Genomic DNA, 16,846 nt, shown 5'->3' on the forward strand with positions numbered 1-16,846 from the left:
TGTCAACACCGCCGTGTCAACCCTAAATTGTTAATACCTCTGTTAACGCGCTTGATGTTTATAAGACCATCATAAGCTAATTCGAAAACTGAATTGCACTTTATTTTAACTTTATGGAGCCCTACAAAAATATCAGGTCGGTAAAAAAAACTTGCTCAGTGGCCAAACTAGATTTCATATTTGCGACCACGTGCAAAAAATATTAGTTTGACATGGACAAATGAAGTAGCCGTGTACTGTCGTAAAGTGTCCACGCATTACACCAAGAATGATTGTCAGGTTCTGTATTACCACAGGCATACCGTATACTGAAAGCATGTTCACTGTCTACATTTAGGATCGTGTGTTTTTGGAACACGATAATGTCAACACCGCCTCTTACAAAAACAGCAGATGTTAACAGGATGGCATGCACCCCACTTGGCTAGCCTCGTACAGGGTAACTTAAATGGTAAACAAATGAACTGTTAGTATTTTCGAGTGTCTCGAGGTGCCACGTTTCCCTGATGTAACTCCACATAAGCATTTTCTGAGACGTCGCGGCCGGCCGTTGTGGCCGAGCGGTTCTAGGCGCTACAGTCTGGAACCGCGTGACCGCTACGGTCGCAGGTTCAAATCCTGCCTCGGGCATGGATGTGTGTGACGTCCTTAGGTTAGTTAGGTTTAAGTAGTTCTAAGTTCTAGGGGACTGATGACCTCAGAAGTTAAGTCCCATAGTGCTCAGAGCCATTTGAACTATATTGAGACGTCGCGATAACTGGATCACTGGGACAATTTGGCATATGCTGTCATGAAGCCGACGAGAAGGGAGAAACCATTTTGCTAGGGGTTACGAAACTTCGCACGTACAAAGGAAAGAGAATTGCAGCACTACCTGAGTACTTTTTGTAGTCGTCGTCGAGAGCCTTATGGAGAGGCAATGGACAAGGACGACGTCATGTCACCAGAAGGAAAAAATCTTCCCGGCATTTGTCTTCATTACTTCAGGAAAATTGTGAAAGACCTTAATCTGGAACTTCCTGCCAGATTAAAGCTGTATGCTGGACCGAGGCACGAACTCGGGTCCTTCCCTTTCGCAGCCAATGCTCTTACTGACTGGGTAATCCGGGCACAACATACGATCTGTACTCACAGCTATACTTCCGCCTCATTTCCTACCTTCCACCCTTCACAAATGCTTTCTTGCAAACCTTGCTGTACTAACAGTCATGGACGAAAAGATATTGAGGAGAATTTGGTTAGCCGCAGCCTAGGGATCTGTTTCCAGAATGAATCTATTCCTCTATGTTGGAGTGTGCGCTATTTTGAAACTTCCTTCCTCTTCTTCGCCTTCTTCTTTGACACTACAGTCCTATGGGCCTTGGTCTCCCCAAAAATCTGCCTCCAAACATCTTTATTCTCTGCTTTTCTCTTCCATCCTCTGTCTCCGTTTATCCAGCTATATAGCTCGTGATCGCCCCTGGAAAATAATCTGTCTTTTATTATACGTTTGGGAATCCTGTCATTTGCTGTCCTTTTCCATATGTCCTAACATGCAGATTCTTTGAGATTTGCAAGCGAGATGGCCCACTGGTTAGCACAATGGACTCGCATTGGGCGGACGACTTTTCAAAAATACGTCCGGGCATCAAGATTTTGGTTTTCCGTTATTTTTCTAAATCTCTCAAGGCAAATGCAGGGATGGTTCCTTTGAAAGGGCACGACCAACTTTCTTTCCCACCCATGAAATGTTCCGAAGTTGTGCTCCTTCGCTAATGACCACGATGTCGACGGAAGGTTGAACGCTAACTTCCTTTCTTTGAGCTTCAATAAATTTTACTGTACCTTTCCCTTGTATAAGTTCTCGTATTTCTTGGGTTTACCTTACTCTCCAATCCTCTGCCCCTCTCACAGAAACATAAACATTTCGCAGAATTTTTCTCTCAAACTCCCTTAGGTTGTTCATTTCCTCTTGCGCAATCATCCACTTTTCCGACCGTTAAGTAACTATTGGTCGTAGAAAGGAATAGTACAGAAGGGAATAGTACAGTATACTCTTAACTTGGCTGTTCTTGTAATTACAGAATTCTTAACTACCTGTAAGTAGGCATAATAAATGTTCAAATGTTTGTGAAATATTATGGGACTTAACTGCTAAGGTCATCAGTCCCTAGGCTTACACACTACTTAACCTAAATTATCCTAAGGACAAACACACACACCCACGCCCGTGGGAGGACTCGAACGCCGGCCTTGGTGGCCTCGGGCATGGATGTGTGTGACGTCCTTAGGTTAGTTAGGTTTAAGTAGTTCTAAGTTCTAGGGGACTGATGACCACAGATGTTGAGTCCCATAGTGCTCAGAGCCGGTAGGCATAATAGGCTCTATTTCCAGTTTGTAACCTTTCTCTAATATGCCATCTCTTATTACACAGTCCCCTCACAATATGGCTACTTGTAAAAAGCCCGAATAACTACATTTTGCAGCGTTGTGCAGGAGAAGGGTCAGAGAGGCTCTGAAAGGTACCGACAGGGACGTAGAGCCATGCCGATTCCATTGTCGTGGCCAGCAGATTTGTCAGTTGAGAAGCCATGGCGCGAATAGCGCTACCGAGGTGCCCCCACAGATTCACGAGTGGATTTCAATCAGGGGAGTTTAGTGGCCGGCAAACTCAACCTGGTGTTCTTCGAACTAGCCACGCACAGCGCGAACTGTGTGACACCTTGCATTGTCCTGCTGGTAGATGCCTTCGTGCCGAGGAGAATTACATATACGGATGGACGTGGTTCCAAGGATGGATGCATATTTGTGTTGATCTGTTGCGTCTACCAGAATGACGATATCATCCAGGGATTGCCATGAAAACATTACCTAGACCACGCTCCCTTCTGGTTGCACGGTGTTTCCTTTCAGACGTTTCACGCCGTACAAGCCAACGGCTATCTGTGCGATGGAACATAAATCGCGATTCAACTGAAAAGGCTATGTAGCGCCACTCACTCGACGTCCAGTTGCGGTACCGGCGTGCAAATTCTAGCCTCTGTCGCCAGTGAGCAGCACTCATCACGGATGCATGAGCCAGACGCCTGCTGCGGTAGCTCAAGCACAGTTGCACACACGGCGGATTTTTTAATCAGTTGACCGTCGCCACTTGCAGAACTCTAGCGTTTACACACACGGCGGTAAAATCTCCGTCGTCAGCAGTTTACGTGTTGCAGGCTATTCGCTTTGAGGTGCGCTTGGGCATCTAAATGAGTCAGGCAGTTTTTTACTGGCAGTGATCTTCATGATCAAACCAGTTCACACAAGTTTACTACTTCATTTGAAGTATTTGTTGCTTTTCAGCACACGGTGTCGTCAGAAATGAACAGAGTGCGAATTATAAGTTGACTGAAAAGGAGAAGAAATAATCGATTAATTTGGGTGCATCAAATTAATGAAAGAAGAAGGGAGGCTGGAGCTTACTCCACGTTGTTTGAAGAGTTGAGGCAGGATGGCACACAATTTTTCAATTATTTCAGAATGTCGGTGTCTACCTTTGACGGGCTCCATGGGCGGTTGAAAGATACTATTCGGCGGAAAAATACCCAAATGAGGAATTGTATTCAGCCTCTAGAAATGCTGGCAATAACACTGAAGTAAGTTTAGGATAATCATTTTCAAACTAGTTTTAAAGTAACGGTATTTAATGATAAAATTCCGAAGAAAGATACAAAATATCTACATTACCAAAAGTTTAAATAAACACACATTAGTACACAGTATAGTATTAGAAATTGATATCCATTGTGGTGGATGAATTCATTATCTATGTCTAGATTACTCATGTCTGAAAGAAGAAACCAGTTAACAACTGTGAACACCACGTCTCGACTCTACTCACACTGAACAAAACAACTGTCGACGGTAGAAAAACCGCTACGTGTGTAAGCGTGCATCTGGTCAAGTGCGTCCCTACTTTGGCCTTGCCGGCAGAATTGCCGTCGGCGCCAGTGGCAGCCGGCGGTCACACAGCTACCGCCGACGTCAGATTTACCGCTCGTTTTTTCTTCCGCTTAATGTGCAAGCTCTGACTTACTCCTGTGCACCTCTGTGGGAACGGCGGCGACGGTCAATTGACCGCTGCGGAATATTCCGCCGTGTGTGCAACCGGCCTAACAATCGCCAAACTGTCTTTGAGGAAACACTGCTGGTTTATCTGGGCGATCAGTTGCTCAACACTTGCACGTCTATTCGCTTGCACACATCTCCGCAGCCGACGATCACCCCTGTCATCTATGGCTCATGGTGCATCACCGTTGCTTCGCCACCAGTTTTGGGTGGCGCCGTTTTGCCATTCACGGTATACTTGAACGACGGAACATTTCGGAAATGTTTCCATCTTTGATTCGAAAGCCAACGACCATGCCCTTTTGGACGTCAGATAATCGGTCGGTTGCCGCGTTACGACAACGACTGCAATGTTTACCCACAACCGCCCCCCCCCCGCCCCCCCCGCCATCCCGCCCCCCCGATAACACTCGCCACTGCTAGTGATGCCACCTATCGTCTTGTCGCCCGTCAGTGGCTATCGTACATTGACGTCGAACATAGGCGGTGTTCATATTAATGTGACTGGATCGTGTATTATCGTTGATTTACAGGACACGTAGATAATGGAAGCAGATGACTGCTTTAAAGCGTTTATTAGATGCCTTCAGGTCATGTGGTGTTTTGTAGCCTCATATTCGATATTTCTATGTATTTTGTCTTCTTTTCGTTTATAGTAAGTTCAATTTTTGCTCCTTCTGCTTCCATTATTTCGTACATTTCTTGAAAGGTGATTACATCTCTTGCCACAACTGTAATATCATCTGCACATGCAAGTATCCGACTGTTTTGAAACTTCCTGGCTGAGGTAAACTGTTTAGAGAGGTTTGGCGAAAGTGAGACTGTGAGGGCGGGTCGTGAGTCATGGCCAGAAAATACGAGCATTGCCGGCGAAAGGCAAGGCTCTGATTTCATGTCCTTGTCCAGGACGAGTTTTGACTCTACCAGGAGGTTTGGAAAGTCCGGTGCAGAGCGAGAGATTGATTTTTGAACCTAAATCTGGATGCATGGATTTGGATTTGCGCCCCACTCCTCCCGAAGGTCAATCAGTTATCTCAACCACAGTGACAGCTCGGTCTGTGGAAAAGTGTGATGGGTGCTGTTGCCACGTTTGCGTTTTTGTGGGTAACTGTACGAATGATAGAAGTCTGCGATAGTACAGGGGGACTAATTTAAATGTATTCGAGTATGCCTTCAATAATACGTAATTTGTGTATAACATTACAGTTGTTAATCATTCGCATAAACCCAGCAATTGCTCCTCTGCGTGAGACCTATAGTTCAGCAAAATTGTTCTAAAATGTCACGAAACGACATGTAGAAGCCATTGAGGTTTTAATGTTTTTAACACAGATGAAGAATTAATAATTAAATACGCGAAGTCCTTCCAGTCAGAAGGGATAAATAACTTCCCACTGGGATATTCCTTTCCACTCCTGTAAGTTGTAAAATTCGGAACTTCCTTGTTCTTCATATTGCTGATAGAGCCGTGGCAGACAAGCAGCTTCGCAGAAACGTACGAGTACACTCTGCAAGTTTAAGTCCAGAATTTAATGTCAAGTGAAAACAGATGGCAATAAAGAGGACTGCAACACGTCGGGCGTAATGTAAACCTGACAGGGAAGATGGCAACTACTGTAGAACGCAGCTTACTACTGGAATGCACTTTCTCCTTACAGTCACATGTATCGTAAGAATCGAGTTCTTCTCAGCTGTTGTCCAGATAACAATACCATGACGTTCCGCAAAAGATGAATATGAAGAATGTTCATCAATAAGCATCGGATGCTTTTTAAGGCTATTCGCAGATGATGCAGTTGTTTATACCAAAGTAGTAAGCTCAGAGGATAGTAAGAATTAGCAGAACGACCTGCGGAGAATTTATAAATGGAGCAGACGCTGTCAGTTGACCCTGACCGTAAATAAATGTAACATATTGCGCATTCATAGGAAAAGAAATCCACTACTGCACAGCTACACTATTGATGACAATCAGCTGGAGACAGCGTCTGCCGTAAAATATCTGGAAGTAACTATCTATATCCAGAGAGACCTTAAGTGGAATGACCATACAAAACAGATAGTGGGAAAAGCACACACAAGACTCAGATTCATCGGAAGAATCTTAAGGAAATGTAACTCATCCACGAAAGAAATGGTTTATAAGGCACTTGTTCGCCCGATTCTTGAGTATTGTTCATCTATCTGGAATCCCTATCAGGTAGGACTGATAGAGGAATAGACAAGATCCAACGTAGAGCGGCGCGTTTCGTCACGGGATCGTTTCGCTGGCGAGAGAGCATTACGGAGATGCTAAACAAACTCCACTGGGAGATGTTACAAGACAGTAGTTGTGCATCACGGAGAGATTTATTCCTGTAATTTCGGGACAGCACTTTTCTCGCGTATTGAACACGAGGACAAAAATCGAGAAAGTAGAGCCATCACAGACACTTGCCGACAATCATTCTTCCCACGCACTGATCGCGAGTGAAACAGAGTTGGAGGGATCAGATAGTAGTACCGAAAGTACCCTCCGCCACACACCATTAGGTGGCTTGCTGACAGGATAAGTATACGGTGCCCAGCACATTAATCTTACATAGTCGCCTACTTAAGGTAGTTTCGAAGAAGCATTGAGACAACCTCTAGAGTTGTACGCGAACGTAATAATTAGTTCAATCGTAAAAGAACTTGTATTTTCTAATCGTAACTATTTTTTGCTCTAACGCAAATCGTTGAACGAACACTTCCGATAACACCAGTGTGTATCTGTGTTTTGAGTATTTCCAACAATAACGAGGCCCACTTCAGAGTCCATGGATGTAGTTCCCACCCACAATCCCCCCTCCCCCCCCCCCCAACTAAAAATAAAAATCGTATGCAGCAACTATTGTGGCCAGAGAATTGGCCACTGGCCATTACAAACTCGGTGAAGTCAATATCGCATTAGCACTGCGCAATTTACGTGCGCTGCGTCATGTTGTAGCCACATATTTACTGGAAATGGAACCTTTTCATATAATTCTGGTGATACATGCCTCAAGAACTTTTATCGGAAAAATAAGATTCGCAATGAAGACACATAATCTAACATAACCGATTCGGCAGAAGGGGAAGAGGAAATGAAATGAAACTTCAAGGATTGAGAGGGTATGAGATGTTATTTCAGTGGGTAAAAAATCGAGTCAGATTTAAAAAGAACTTTTCAGTACGAGACCACTTATCGGAATGATCTTCCACGCCCTTTGGCTCGTATGCATGCACTGATTTGGTTGGGAAAGCGTGATGAATTCGTTGTATCCTCTCCTGAGGCAAGCTGACCAACTTTTGTTGCAGCTGGTCCTTGACATCTTGAATACTGGCACTGGGATGAAATTGACGTCTGAGCTGGTGACACACACTTTCCATTGGGGAAAGATCTGGGTTTTGGGTAGCCTTAGGACTACCTCAACATCACGCAGGCAGTTAACAGACACGCATGTTATGTGTGGGCGAGCATTGTCCTGTTGAAAAATGGCGCCGTCATACTGTCAGGTCAGAGGTCAGATACAAGAGTGTAGGATGTCCGCGATGTACGGTTCTTTCGTCAGTGTTCCCTCAATCACTGGCAGTCGTGACCTGAAGACATGCCCAACAGTTCCCGACGCGTACCAGGAGTAATACCGCTGTGTCCTCCGAAACAATGGAAGAATGAGACCTCTCCCCAGGCTGCCACCATACTCGCCGACGATGGTCATCCAGGTTAGCGCAGAATCGCGATTCATCATGGAATACAATGGAGTGCCATTCATCAACAGTCCATGCTTACCTGTTTCAGCGTCACACCAAACGCAGTCGTTTGTACCGTAGTGTCAACGGTAGCCTTTGTATGGGGCAGTAATTCCCTAGTATGGCTGCTGCTAGTCTCCAACCAATGGTGCAGAGGGACACATGATTTTTCAGCGAGTACATTGCTTGTTCTCGGGTGAGAAGGCCGACGTGAAGGGATTACCACGTAATTGGTGCACAATACGGCGATCCTCCCCCATAGTGATCAGACGAGGTCCACTGAAACCTTGACGACGAGTATGCTTGCCCTCACGTTCCCATCGAGCGATTGTTACATTCAAATGCCGCACAACCCTGAATATTTCACATTTCGACCTGCCGGCCAAATGGAGATCCACTATGAGCCCCTTTCAGACAGTGTTATGTGCTGATAACGCTATCTCACACGGGTACGTGGCGTTTCCGTTTCCTTCACAGTTATTATTCGAATCTGACGCAGTTCACGCACCTTGTATCCTTACCAAGCTTGGTACCAACACTAAATAGGCGCGTCACTAATGCACTCAGATGGTTGTTCTATTTCTGACAGAAAATTGCAGCCCTAATCATTTAAATGCCTGCCGATGATGATGTTTGGTTTCTGGGGCGCTCAACTGCGCGGTCATCAGCGCCCGTACAAAGTCCCAATTTTTACACAGTCCAATATTTTACTTAGTCCAATCTAGCTACTGCCACGAATGATGATGACAACACAAACACGCAGTCCCCGGGCAGAGAAAATCCTCAACCCGGTCCGGAATCGAACCCGGGACCCCGTCATTCAGAGGCAGCAACGCTAGCCACTAGACCACGAGCTGCGGACGTAACTGCCGATGGTGTGTATGTGTGACATCCGACCATGTCTTCGGTGTGTATGTGTGACATCCAACCATGTCTTCTAGGCACTTCACTTTTTTGTCAGGCAGTGTACTTCGACGTCCATCTTTGTAGGGAGCTTAGGTATTTGCTTCGGTCCAGTTACAAATGTCTTCCACGTTGGAAGTTGCCTCATTGCACATAAGTACTTACAAAGGTAAATTTCAGTTTCGTGAATGGTTTCTAAGTAAACAATTTTTGCAAATTTCTCTGTTAATAAAAACGTAACAGACTGAAATATGACCGAGCGGGGTGGCGCAGCGGTTAGCAAACTGGACTCACATTCGGGAGGACGACGGTTCAGTCCCACGACCGGCCATCCTGATATAGATTTTCCGTGATTTCCCTAAATCGCTTCAGGCTAACACTTATGCCAGGATGGTTCCTTTGAAAGGGCACGGCAAACTTCCTCGCTCATCCTACCCTAGTCCCATGGAATCGATGACTTCGCTGTTTGGTCCCCTCCCCCGTATCAACCAACCAACCAGCTAACTGAAATCGGAGAAACGTGATCTTCCCGCGCCCCTCTTTTCATCTCTTGAAATTTTTCCTCTTTTTTGTGTTTTGTTCTAGAGAGAGTGTAGTATTTCATAAGATGGATACTACACGCGTGTTTTCGAGTTGCGTGCGGTCATTTCGTTCACACTCCAGCGAGACTCCAGCAAACTAGAATGACAACTGTAAAACTATGCGAAATACAACGCATTTTTATGTGGTTCTTTTGTTTATTTCTTTTTGTCTCCTATGCAGTCGTTGCTTTGCTTTCACGTGTTAGCAATAACCTTTCATACTGAGTTCACTGTACACTTCTTAACGAGGAAGCATTTTCTGGAGCAGAGTTCCACTGGAAAAGTTTTTAATGTCAGCCTACCACGAACAAATTCAAGATTAACTCTCATTTAGAATTATAGTACGTATCTTATTCTTCACTTTACTCCACACTAACACCGCCTAAAATATATCTCCACATCGACTCGCTTCCGACCCGAAATGCATTTCTTTCAAAACATTTTATAAGGGGCAGTCAAAAAATTTCCGCGTGAAGCATTGCTGCAGCGTGTATGTAACCAACGGCACTTCCAATGTGGTTAAGTGTAGGCAGGGGAACTTTTTGATCGCCTCTTTTCAGGGTGTTCGGAAATTCCCGTTATAAACTTCTAGGACTTGTAGAGGGGAGTGAGTACATAACATTTTGAATAGGTAGCCAAGTCCGGAAACGTGCCGCTTCCTCTCTAGGACGGTTTTGGTTCAGATGTTTAACTCGTCCACTTCTGCTTGAGGAATTGAATTACCATACCTCAGTACGGTTATTAGTTGACAATTCGAAGGGGAACATTACGAAACCTCCATTTATCACTTAAGCACATTTGTCACTATTAACACATAAATATTACGTGTTTACATTCTTCCAAAACAAAAAAGGACCCATCATATGGTACGTACAGAACAATAATGATGCATTACAACTGTGGCTTGATGTGGCGACTACCAATGTTGTTACAGACATTGCACCTACGAAGCATGTTCTAGTACTCTCTCTCCATCCCACTTGGTGTCTTCTATTTCTAGTGCAGCGGCCAAAGTTCCTGCCAGCACATTGAATTTTGCATAAACTGTGATAAATGGATGTTTCGTTACGTTTCCTTTGCAACTGGTGCCTATTAATTGTACCGCGTCACACCTAATTCAGTTCCTCAAGCAGAAGTGGATGGGTTAAACAATTGAATTGAACGGTACGTTTCCAGACATGGATTCCTATACAAAATATTATGTATTCACTCCCCTCTGCAAGTCCTAGAAATCCGTAAAGGGAATTTCCGAACACCCTGTATTTATCAAGATCCATCGTTTTAGTTTACGAAGATCAAAGGCACCCCATTTCCCACTATGCTTCCAGATCATCCAGCATATTTTGCCTGTTTCGTTCTCTTTCCCTCTCAAAAATGGTTTAAATGGCTCTGAGCACTACGGGACTTAACATCTGAGGTCATCAGTCCCCTAGACTTAGGACTACTTAAACTAACTAACCTAAGGACATCACACATATTCATGCCGGAGGCAGGATTCGAACCTGCCACCGTAGCACCAGCGCGGTTCCGGACTGAAGCGCCAAGAACCGCCCGGCCACAAGGACCGGCCTTTCCCTCTCGTAGCAGAGTAAATGCACAGGGCTTTCTCAGCTGTAGTTACCACCTCCCGAAGTGGCTTATCTGTGCCTCACGACACTATAAAACGTGGAACTGCTTCGATGATACCACTAAGTTGCAGTTACCATGCTTACATTGCAAACCCTGACAGAGAACTCTTGACACGCAGCTAATTCGAAACCGAACGTCCGCAACAGGGTCGAACGTTTTTGAAAGATTCTGTTTCGCACAATTATGAAGGGTCTATTATTAACAACGCAATTCGTCACTTACCCCGTCGGTCACTTCTCATGCCGCTGCTTGTTATTTAGAATAGCTAGGTAAAAGATGTCTTCCACCTGATGCTGACGGCGAAACCTTCGAAACGCGTACTGATCTAAGTACGGACTTGGTAGTCAACACATAATAACACATTTTTTCGGTTTTAATTAGCAGGCGTAGTGCTTAAAACATAGTTCATAATAGATGCAGTGGTAAATCGCATTATATTAATTGATGGGAGGTGAATAATACCGTGATCCTGCAATCCTTACTCCCTATTAATTACGAATCGAGCTGTTGTGTTAACGAGATTGTTGACGTATCCGAGGTAACAGCGCTCCACGAGTGACGCGGTTCTAAGCTCGAGCACCAGCCATGCCTGCGAACAGCTGCCGGCTGCCTTCACTACCTGCGGCCGCCTTGTTTCGCATTCTACGCCACCTGCCAGGAGCACAAGTCGTGCGCATGCGCACGGTTTGCCGCCAGTTGCGGGACGCCTGCACCAAATTCCTCAATGAGTGAGTTCAACGCCTCTGCACATAACAAGTAATACAGTGCTTTGCGGATCACACGATTCGGTGGAAACCCAATAAATGTCCATTAGACAAATGAAAATCAGTAGAAAAAATTGATTTACAAAAAAGAATCTCAATTTACACATCACATATTATCGACTTTTCCGCCACGAGAAACAAGCCTTACGTCTGTTCGAAATGATACTACAGGGTTATTTTTTCCATCGTGTACAAAATATAGGAATGGATCAATGAGAGGATACAGAACAAAACAGGTCTAATCAATTTATATTCGGAAATGAATGGTTTTCATGCTACAGACCATTTGTTCAATAATACTTTGCTAGAGAGACAGCGGTCTACACGCTCTGTATCATGCAGTCACTGTTATAGTACACATGGTTTCCTCCTAGAAGGTGGTACTGTTCCTCAGACGTCATGCCCTAGCGCCCTCTACATCCAAAATAATTGGTAATGTTGTGTCCGTTTCACTTCTATTGCTGACTCACCTTGTAGTGGATGTGGTACAGCACTGTACACAAGGGTTCTGTATTTGAATCGAAAGCTTGCTGACAAGGTGTTTACTTAACGGAAAGGCAAATGGTAACTGCCGGTGGGCAGCAGGGTTGTATCAGGAGACCTATCCCCGCCGACAACAACCACAACCTTCAATGTTTTCATCACCATTTGTCTGAGAAAGGGTCGTTTCAGGAAGCAGGAAATCATGAAGGATATACCTGAGTTGTTCAGACACCAGACTTGGAGGAAAATGTGATAAACACTGTCGAAGGCGATCGCCATGTCATTACCATGCAGTTGGTCCGCCAGTATACGGTAATCTAGACGAACATGTGGAACATTCTCCATGACAGTTATTACTCCCTATATCACTTACAGTGTGTGCAGGGCTTACTAGCGAGAGACTTTCCACATAGTGAGCAGCTTTGTGACTGGTTTCTTCAAGAAGCAACAATGATGCCAGGATATGTGTCATCCATCCTGTTCACAGACGAGGCCATCTTTAAGCGAAGTGGTACCCTCAACTTTCGTAACAGTCATCTGTGGGATGCAGAACCCCTATAGTATGGTGAAAGCGAATCATCAGCATCAGTGCAGCCGGAATGGGTGGGCCAGGATAACTGGCGACCTTTATCGAGACCAGTCTTTCTCCCACATCACATAACAAACCGGAACTAACGGCATTTCTTGCGGGTGACTTTGCACTTTGCCTTCCCTGCTGGAAGAAATGCCATTGATGATTCGAAGGGTTATGTTGCTGCTACAAGATGGTGCTCCAACCCACAACCCACTTCACCATTAGCACCTGGATGCAGTTCAATCGTGTCTTCCCTGATCGATGGATCAGACAAGGGGATCCGGTTGCATGGCCTGCTCATTCACCAGATCTCAGCCTGTGTGATTACTGGTTATGGGGCATCTCAAAGTATCGTGTAATCACAGCCCATTCTAGATGTGGAGACACTGGAGCAGTATATTCATGCAGCCTTTGACACGACTCAGATGCAGCCTGGCCGATGTGTGTGAGACAGAACATGCTATAGTGCATACACACATGCGTCGAGACACATGGAAACCATTTTCAACACATACTGTGGCTGAGGCTGGATGGTACAGCGCCAATTAGACCGCAGTCTAAGGTACAATGTATGATTCAATAAATGGTCTCTAGCATGGGAGCAACGCATTTGCAGACATAAGTTCATTATACCGTTTTGTTCCGTATCCTCTCATTGATCAACCACTGGAGTCTGTACACGGTGGAAAAAATCACCCTGTATAAAAACATTCAGCGAGCTTTGTAAATACATATATCGCTAGTCACCTTACGGTGTATGGTAGAGGGTAGTTAGGGCGCCAGAGTCATTTGCCCTCTTTTCCGTTCCGTCTACTACTCACACATTGCATTGGCGAAACAACTACATGAGCTGCAGTTTCTCAGACCTTTTCCTTGTGGTCGTTCCGCGAGAGAGAGGAAGTAATATATGGCTTGCAACATCTTAGAAGGTGCGTTCTTGGAATTTTAATAGCAAAGCTTTCCGTGATGTACAGGGTGGTTATAATAAAACTTTCACTACTTGAGTCAGAGTAGACAGGAAACCATTTGCCGTATGGGTACCGGAACTTATAGGAATGACGTTCAGACTGTGCACTGTAGGGTTCCCGTTGTCAGTATGTTAGTGTCGGGATTTGTCGTTACGTGCTGGCACTGGTACAGCGACGTAGGGCTGAAACACAAGCGTCATTGTGCATTACACATGCAGTCAACATGGATAAGGTGAGCAGGGCTTTACTCGTAAAACTGTTTTATGAAAACAAAAGCAACAGTGCTGCTGCACATCATGAGTACTCACAGGGAATGAAGGACACGATTCCGAAGTTCCAGTGTTGCGATTTGGCAACTGCTCTTGGGAGAGGCCGACGGAAAATTGCGCCACAAAATGTTGAAGATGCTGTTTCCATGGCTGAGAATGCTGGACTCAATGTGTGATCTTCAAACAGTGCACGAGTTGTGTCATGACAGCTTAACATTTCATGGTCCACAGTTTGAAAAGTGTTGCGAATAAATGTAAAATGGTATATCTAGTGCGGTCCCAGGCTATCGTGGATGCAGATGGTAGCATGGCTGAGCATTCTTTAAAACCTGGATAGTAAGCATGATATGCAATTAACAAATGTTACCCTCTCATTTGGAAATTAAAATGTTTCTTTCAAAACAGTTTCTTCGTTATTTCTCTTCTGCATGTAATATTTCCACAAAGTTTCATTTTCCTGCGATTACTCAGTTTCCATGGGAGTCCTCTCAAGTAGCGAAAGTTTTATTATAACCAGTGGGGTTTAGAGCATCTTCGCTCATGCCTTTACTAAACAAACCCGAGGCGGAGCATGCCACTCGAAAAACAGCTTTTCTGCCTCTTTCACAGGTGAATTATATTTCCTTACATTCCGTCCCATGATTTCCAATCTGGCATTTGCTTTTCCTATAACTAGTTTTATGTGGTGGTTCCACTCTTAAGTCAGACGGATCCCCTACTCATAAACTGAAATCATTATTTTGTAACGTAGGAATTATTTCACAGCCATGCACACCAATATCTGAAGTAGCACAGGTATAAAAGCTTTACGAAGTGTAGTAGTTGCAAACGAATTAATATATCCTGGCCGAAGCCTACCATTACGTTATACTAGTTTGACATAGAACTGCCATACTACAATTTTTTGAGTACTGCAGTTTTAACGTAGCCTACTGGTATCTGTATCTGAGGAATTTCCTTCAGACTGCAGATGATAAGAGAGTATATCTATTAGGCACACATGTGGAGAACGTTTGCAGAATGGAGCTTGCGAATCTCTATAGTTTAAATGAAGACAGTGCTATAAAACCGCACACTCAACTATAAAAAGCAGTATCGCAGTTTTCGATAGACTTATACAATGAGGTGACAAAAGTCATGGGATAGCTCCTAATATCGTGTTGGACCTTCTTTTTCTCGGTGTAGTGCAGCAACTCGAGACGGCATGGAGTCAACAAGTCGTTGGAAGTCCCCTGTAGAAATACTGAGCCATGCTGCCCCTATAGCCGTCCATAATTGCGGAAGGATTTGGTGTACGAACTGACCTCTAGATTACCGTCCATAAATGTTTTCGGTGAGGTTCATGTCGGATGATCTAGGGAACCACATCATTCGCTCGAACTGTCCAGAATGTTCTTCAAACCAATCGCGAACGATTGTGGTCCGGTGACGTGGCACATTGTCATCCATAAAAATTCCATTGTTGTTCGGGAACATGAAGTCCATGAATGGCTGCAAATGGTCTCCAAGAAGCCGAATGTAATCTTTTCTAGTCAATGATCTATTGAGTTTGACCAGATGACACAGTCCATTCCTTGTAAACACAGCCTACACCATTATGGAGCCACCACCAGTTTGCACAGTCTCTCGTTGACCACATGAGTCCATTGCTTCGTGGGGTCTCCGCCACGCTTTAATCCTACTTTCAGCTATTACCAATTGAAATCGGGACTCATCTGACCAGCCCACAGTTATACAGTCGTCTAGGATGCAACCTATATGTCCAGGAGCCAAGGAGAGACGCTGCAGGCGATGTCGTGCTGTAGCAAAGGCACTCGCGACAGTCGTCTGCTGGCATGACCCATTAACACTAAATTTCGCCGCACTGTCCTAACGAATACGTTAGTCGTGCGTCCCACTTTGATTTCTGTGACCATTTCATGCAGTGTTACTTGTCTGTTAACTCTTGACAACTCTACGCAAGCGCCGCTGCTCTCGCTCGTCAAGTGAAGGCCGTCGGCCATGGCATTGTCTGTTGCCTGAAATTTGGTACTGTCGACACACTCTCGGAGCTGTTGGTCTCGGAATACTGAATTCCCTAATGGTTCCTGAAGTGGAAGGCCCGTTCTGTTTGGGTCCAACTGCCATTCCGCAAAAGTCTGTTAATTCCCGTCCTGTGGCCTTAATCATGTCAAACCTTTTGACACGAATATAAACATGAATATAAACACGAGTCTAAATAACACCACCGTATATGTTACTGTCCCTTTATACCTTTTTACCTTGTGTACCCGATACTACCGCCATCTGAATATGTGCATATCGCTATCCAATGACCTCTGTCACCTCAGTGTAAAGCTCAAACGTAGACATCGATACCGATCCCCTCCTTCCTCCCCTCTAAATAAAACTAACCAAACACAGATTTGTAAACTCTCATTTCAGAGACATTTCCCTTCCATAAACGGGCTACAGTTTTGCAATGAATAAAAAAGGTAATAATAACGTACTCACCGATGATAGACAGCTCGTAATCAATCAATGCTGGCCACAAAACATAGAGTACTACAAACCACACACACACACACACACACACACACACACACACCGTACTGCAAGCAACAAAATTTTCAAAGAAAACTCCAAGGGAAAACGACATACAAATAAATGGCAAACAAACATAACGTTCTATCTAAAAATGTAAATGTGATGTCTGTTCCTTTGGACATGCCAAAAAGAACAGACCCACAGGAGACCTGGGTTCGAATCCCAGACTGGAACAAATTTTCTACTTTCCCCATTGATAACAGTTAAAGCCCACTCACAGCCAATGTCTGTAATTCCTTTGTATATATAT

General features: G+C 44.6%; 1 protein-coding gene across 1 annotated transcript in view; it reads left to right on the forward strand.

Moving 5' to 3' along the window:
- The first annotated feature begins 3,542 nt into the window (after nucleotides 1–3,542).
- The window catches only part of LOC126339003 (uncharacterized), an 83,155-nt gene continuing 69,851 nt past the window's right edge, over nucleotides 3,543–16,846 (forward strand). Inside the window, exon 1 of the mRNA XM_050001595.1 lies at nucleotides 3,543–3,617. Within this exon, the coding sequence (XP_049857552.1) occupies nucleotides 3,571–3,617 (47 nt within the window). The 5' untranslated portion in view covers nucleotides 3,543–3,570. The remainder of the gene's footprint in view (nucleotides 3,618–16,846) is intronic.

Source organism: Schistocerca gregaria, chromosome 1 (assembly GCF_023897955.1).
Source record: "Schistocerca gregaria isolate iqSchGreg1 chromosome 1, iqSchGreg1.2, whole genome shotgun sequence".
NCBI classification, from domain to species: Eukaryota; Metazoa; Arthropoda; class Insecta; order Orthoptera; family Acrididae; genus Schistocerca; species Schistocerca gregaria.